Source organism: Sphaeroforma arctica (genome assembly GCF_001186125.1).
Source record: "Sphaeroforma arctica JP610 unplaced genomic scaffold supercont1.1049, whole genome shotgun sequence".
Taxonomy (NCBI): Eukaryota; class Ichthyosporea; order Ichthyophonida; genus Sphaeroforma; species Sphaeroforma arctica.
In genome coordinates, this window is record NW_014039509.1 from 7,130 (window position 1) to 12,955 (window position 5,826).

General features: G+C 40.4%; 4 protein-coding genes across 4 annotated transcripts in view; 1 reads left to right on the forward strand and 3 right to left on the reverse strand.

The window, feature by feature from the left end:
• Window positions 1-1,652, forward strand: part of SARC_09804 (hypothetical protein) — a 4,368-nt gene extending 2,716 nt beyond the window's left edge. The window contains exons 4-5 of the mRNA XM_014296167.1: window positions 352-577; window positions 1,384-1,652. Coding sequence (XP_014151642.1) covers window positions 352-577; window positions 1,384-1,479 — 322 coding nt within the window. The 3' untranslated portion in view covers window positions 1,480-1,652. The remainder of the gene's footprint in view (window positions 1-351; window positions 578-1,383) is intronic.
• A 745-nt stretch (window positions 1,653-2,397) lies between these two features.
• On the reverse strand, window positions 2,398-2,808 carry SARC_09805 (glyceraldehyde 3-phosphate dehydrogenase domain-containing protein; the record flags this gene model as incomplete). The annotated part of the gene is made up of 1 exon (XM_014296168.1): window positions 2,398-2,808. The coding sequence occupies one exon, from the start codon at window positions 2,806-2,808 to the stop codon at window positions 2,398-2,400; it is 411 nt and encodes a 136-aa protein (XP_014151643.1).
• Window positions 2,809-2,844: 36 nt separating this feature from the next.
• SARC_09806 (hypothetical protein) lies at window positions 2,845-3,378 on the reverse strand (the record flags this gene model as incomplete). The annotated part of the gene is made up of 1 exon (XM_014296169.1): window positions 2,845-3,378. The coding sequence occupies one exon, from the start codon at window positions 3,376-3,378 to the stop codon at window positions 2,845-2,847; it is 534 nt and encodes a 177-aa protein (XP_014151644.1).
• A 1,234-nt stretch (window positions 3,379-4,612) lies between these two features.
• SARC_09807 (hypothetical protein) overlaps window positions 4,613-5,826 on the reverse strand; it is a gene marked incomplete at both ends in the record, with an annotated part of 2,947 nt that continues 1,733 nt past the window's right edge. The window contains 2 exons of the mRNA XM_014296170.1: window positions 4,613-4,781; window positions 5,381-5,490. Coding sequence (XP_014151645.1) covers window positions 4,613-4,781; window positions 5,381-5,490 — 279 coding nt within the window. The remainder of the gene's footprint in view (window positions 4,782-5,380; window positions 5,491-5,826) is intronic.

The window sequence follows — 5,826 nt, forward strand, 5'->3', positions numbered from 1 at the left end:
TGTGTGTGTGTGTGTGTGTATATAGCTATATATATCTATATATAATTATATATATATATTATATATATATATATATATATACATATAGCACAACGTTATTTCATTCGTGTAGAATGTCTACCACCTAGACACCTCCGAAATGGCTACCAGGTCGTTCACGTGGTAGCAGAAAATCAACCATGACAAGGCGAGCATCCCTCACAAATACATGTCTATGTGTACTTATGCATATAAATACATATTTATATATGCACTATTTACTTACTTAAATATGTGAAATATAATATATATATTAATACAAATTTTCACACATAGGCTGTGAAGTGACTGATTCCCCTTGTACATTCGTAGAATGCCTACCTACCCGGACACCCACGAGATGGACATCCGGCGACCGCGTGAGCGCGAAAGTAGTAAAATAAGTAATAACGAAGCGAATAGACCAAACAATAGCAACGTGTCCCATCAAAGGAGCGGACAGCAGATGGGCCACAACGATCAAAGGAGCCACGGCGACAATAGCAGGCGGCATCATAATAACAATATTAATAATAATAATAGACATGGCAACCGCAAGGTGGGTGTGTATAATGATATATATGTATATACATATGTATATGTATAAGTACCTGTATATGCATATGTGTATATATATAAATATATATATATTTATATATTTATATTATTATATTATTATATATTATTATATTATTATATTTATTTATATTATTATATATTGTGCGGGTGGGGGGTGGGTGGGTGTGGGTGTATGTATATATGTATGTATGTGTGTATGTATAAAATGTATGTACGTATATTTGTAGGTATATATGTTTGCATGTATGTATACATGTATATATATATATGTATGTATGTGTGTCTGAATTTACGTACGCGTGTGTATGTGTATACGCAAAGTGAGTGTGCTTAGGTACATCTACCTGCTGATACTTGTGACGGGTCTGTCAGCTTACGCCGCCATAAATTGTCATATATATATATATATATATATATATATAGCTATATATCTTATTGTTGTGTATATTGGCTATATTGTTATATGTATGTTTATGTTATATTGTGTCATTGGAAAAGAATATGAAAATTGAATGAAGTGATCCGATAATGTTTTTGTTTTTGATTGTTTTTTACCCACTGTTCAAGTATCTGAGCGCTGGCTATCTATCCAGCCTGAGATTGAGTGCTTATACGAAAGGCTATATTCGATGAGTGGGATTTACCGCACCCTCAACTAATAGCTCTATTGTTAGATGAAATGAGACATATTCATACCGAGCTACACCCAATGAACACAATACCCAATAATATGTGTGCTATGCGTATGTACTTCTCGTCGCTCATAAACTACTTCGTTCGCTTCAGGGTGGGCGAGATGGCCGGAATCATAAGAATAGAAATCGGGGTAACAACACGGGCAATAATAATAACCGTGGGGAAAGGGGCCGTAGTCCGTATTGAGCGCGCGGTGATTAAACAGATAGAGACACCAACTATGCTACTCTGAGAGTATCGGGACGTACGGACTTGAGGTCGTAGTAAACACCTATACAGCAATAGACATGGATGTAAGGCTCTCATCTGAAAACGGGGTTATTCAAGTACTATATAAAGAACACTATCAATGATGGAACTTCTTGCCTTGTTCGTTAGTTTGAGACACGGTTCGGAAGATTGTTGTGCAAAGCGTTGTAATATACGATATATATATATATGTGTGTGTGTGTGTGTGTGTGTAATATATATATATATATATATATAATGTATGTATAATATGGGTGTCTGTTTTTTGTGTATGTATGCAAATAGATGATTCTACATTCATATTTATGTGTATTATATAGTATCGAAATGATCAACTCTGTAACATGCGCCCATTCAACTCATGCCGTTCGATACAACAAGACCTAGTAAAGGTGTATATGATGTATGCTGTATAGAACTATTAGTACCTGCGTAAAGGCTAAATATATATTAATATTTGTAACCTCATTGTTTTTATTGTAAAGAAATATTCATGTACTATCACATGTAGAAAAATATAAACGAATTGATGTCAACAAAAATTGTAGGCACAAGATAACTGTTGTATACATGTATAGAAACAAATAAAGATTTATTTTATCAGGACACTTCTGTGATGCCTCCTCATTCGCAAATGGTGGGCTTCGCTTTTATGCGCAGAACTCGATAGTATATTAGTCCAGTTAACAACTGCAAGTTGAATCCTTATTTTGATATATATGGCGTTTTATTTTTAAAAAGGCATTTATGATAAGCTCAACAACATCTCCAATGATCCACTTCTTAAATTTGAAATCATATTTAAAGTTTAAGTTATTGTGAAGTTTTTATTTGTTAGCTTGTATTGACTACTATTTACTGTTGCTTATTCATGTGGACTACGAGGTCGACAACCCGGTGCGAGTATCCCCACTCGTTATCATACCATGAGATCAGCTTGATAAAATTATCTGTAAGTGCTATGCAGGCATCAGCATTGAAAATGGAGGAACGCTCGTCTCCACGGAAATCCATGGATACGACAGCGTCCTCAGTATATCCGAGGATACCCTTAAGCTCGCCATCGGCCGCAGCCTTGACAGTCTTCTTGATATCATCAAGCGATGCACCATTCTTAAGATTGACCGTAAGATCGACAACAGACATGTCAGCGGTGGGTACACGCATTGACATACCGGTAAGCTTTCCATTCAAGTCCGGGATAACCTTACCGACAGCCTTGGCGGCACCGGTGGACGCACCACGGCCACCACGCCAGTCCTTCATGGATGGGTCATCTACGGTCTTTTGGGTGGCGGTGTACTAGTGTACGGTGGTCATTAGACCGTCAACAATTCCGTAGTTGTCATGGATAACCTTGGCAAGGGGTGTCAAGCAGTTGGTGGTACATGAGGCGTTAGATACGATGTCCATATCGCTCTTGTACTCATTGTGATTCACTCCCATAACAAACATAGGAGTATCTCCAGAGGGAGCAGAGATGATAACCTTCTTGGCTCCTCCCTTCATGTGCTTGCTGGCGCCCTCCAATGAGGCGAACACTCCAGTAGACTCTACGACGTACTCGGCGCCACATGAGGCCCAGTCGATTTCAGCGGGGTCGCGTTTGTCGAACACGGTGGTAGCGCTTCCATCAACGGCCAACTTACCGTCCTTGATCTCAACGGTTCCAGGGAAGGTACCGTGAGTGGAGTCGTACATGAACATGTATCGCATGTAGTCAAGAGGGATGAAAGGATCGTTAACTCCGACAACCTCGACCTCACTGTGCTTGAGTGCGGCGCGAAGCACAAGACGACCAATTCGTCCAAATCCGTTGATTCCGATCTTCACCATTGTGTTGTTGAGTAGATGCTGTCAACTGTCTAACTGTATTTTTACTATTTTGATTTGGGGTGAATTGAATGATTCCCACTCTCTCTTCACCTTCTTTTATGCGCGCAGCAATACTGTCTGCTTATATATACTATTTGATTTAATCTCGTCAAATTAATGGCTTTAAATCGAACCAATCAGTAGATCGGCATATATATAAGCATTCACTTCACGAATCAATCCAACACTCTTTAGTACGGCCGCCAAGCCATAATCAGTTTAACAACTGTTTGGTATGTCCTATTAAGATTCATATTTCACCTTTTCGTTGGCCTTCACCCGGGTTGTATTCTACCGGAGGACACAGGTGGTACTCTCTGAGCTCCCTCACCACCTTCAATACATAGCAATGACATCGAGTTTCTGTCCCTGATATGTTTGCATTGTACGTCCATCCTTCTCAGCTTTTGTAGTTCTATACGTTGTCCTTCTCGTTATGTTTGTACTCCATCATTGTTCCGCCTATGGTCGACTGAGTGAGTTCGATCCAAAGGAACCACACAATATCATACGTACGTACGTCTGGTGTGACATCAAGTATCCGCCTAATACTTAGGTAGATGCCCCGGTTAATATAACAACCTAGTAATTGACCAACTAAGCTATAATTCACTACTTGATCGACATCTTCCACTATTCTCCTCCACGGGAGGGCCCCTAGCCCCTGAGTGTCTTACAGGAACTCGAGAGGAAGCTCAGTAGATGTCCCAGTTAGGGGTTGTGGTTCTCCTATGCTATATGCACGGCTACACTGTGTAGATAGGCCTTACCATTCATCTGCTTTTTTCACTTCCAACAGCACAACTCGCAGGGCTTGTCATAGTAATTATTCAACTTTTCCTCACTGGTTCCTCGTTTGGGCTAGTACATACCTTCATTCAAGTTTAATACAACACGCTTCAATCTATCCTACCGGTTGACAACCACTTCGCTAGCCTTCAGCCGAGACATCTGGCATTGGCAATTGCTTGTGGTTCCTCGTACGCTCTTTTGCATCTTTAATTTTTAATTCACGCAGCTACACTTTAGCGCTTATTTGTCTGTGTTCCACTTCCAACTGTGCATTCTGTAAAACCATATAACAAATAACACGTATTTCTCTCTGGTTTCTGTGGTTTCGCTTCTAAATTCAACTTTTAATTTTCATATAGCACAAAGCATCCGTATTAATTTCCTGAAGATGTCTGACTACCCGTCAGCCTCCAGCCGGTACACCTGGCACTGGCAGTCGCTTACGATTCTCTCTGCGCTCCTTCATCTCCTCCATTCGCGCTGCTAAACTGTCGGTGCCGCCTTTGCCACTCATCTGTCTGCGTTCCACTTCCAACTGCGCGTTCTGAAGGGCCTTTTTCGCCGCCGTAAACCTGGGCGTGTGGATTGAGGGTTCAACCCCGGACCAATTAGAACATGATAGACAGTAAAATTATGCAGCAGTCCTTCTGGGTCACCCATGCCGCACATTTCTGGGTGCTGTTGCACTTCACTTCAATCTGTAAATTTAATTGGGGTCTGTTCACCACTGTACCTATTCGCGCCAAATTCGTACTAGCAGAACACATTATATATAAGCGTATACCGGAATTTCCCTTGCCCTTGACTTGTGTAATTCACTTATAGTATGAAACCAGTACTTAGGAGTCTGGTCAAAGATGCCCTATTGCTCTATAGTGTTTTGGGGGGAGTGTGTTAAGGTAATGATTTGTAGATATATATCACATGTACATTGATACATTCTGCCGGGCGTTGCATACCGTCGTATACAGTGAATTGGGTGCTCCGACTCGTTTCCAGCAAAGCACAGCACGTGATTATATACTGCCGACTATGTCACATGCGGTCCAATACATACATGTGATCCCATACTATCTGCTTATTCTGCAGTGATTAGGGCTTCGTTTGCCGTTTGGGCCGTTTGGTATATAGGTCAGATTTAAGCCCTACAATTCAGTCGCGCAAGACATACCCGTGATCCTGAAGTGGTTGTGTTTTGCCCTCGAGTGACGAATCGAGCCCGATATGCTGGAAAATGGTGTTCGTCGTTTTCAGAGTTTCTTCCTTTTGTCTTTTGCCGTACTGAAATTAAACCGTTGTGTAAAGGTTCAGACACCATCGGTAAAGATACGATTGTAGCACCGAAGATTTATAGCAGCTACAGTATTTGCAAATGTCGTGACAGAACAAAACAAAAAAGTTAAAATGAGCAATCAGGTAAAATGGTATGGCCAGCAAGTGTTTTGAATTCATAGACGGGCAAGGCATACCGTCGACAGAATATTATTGAGAAATTGGCTACTAGGGGAAAAGGTAAAAATTTCTGATTGGATTAACCAATATATATATATATATATATATATATATATATATATATATATACAATAAAGAGAGAGAAAACAGACGCGCGAGAACGAA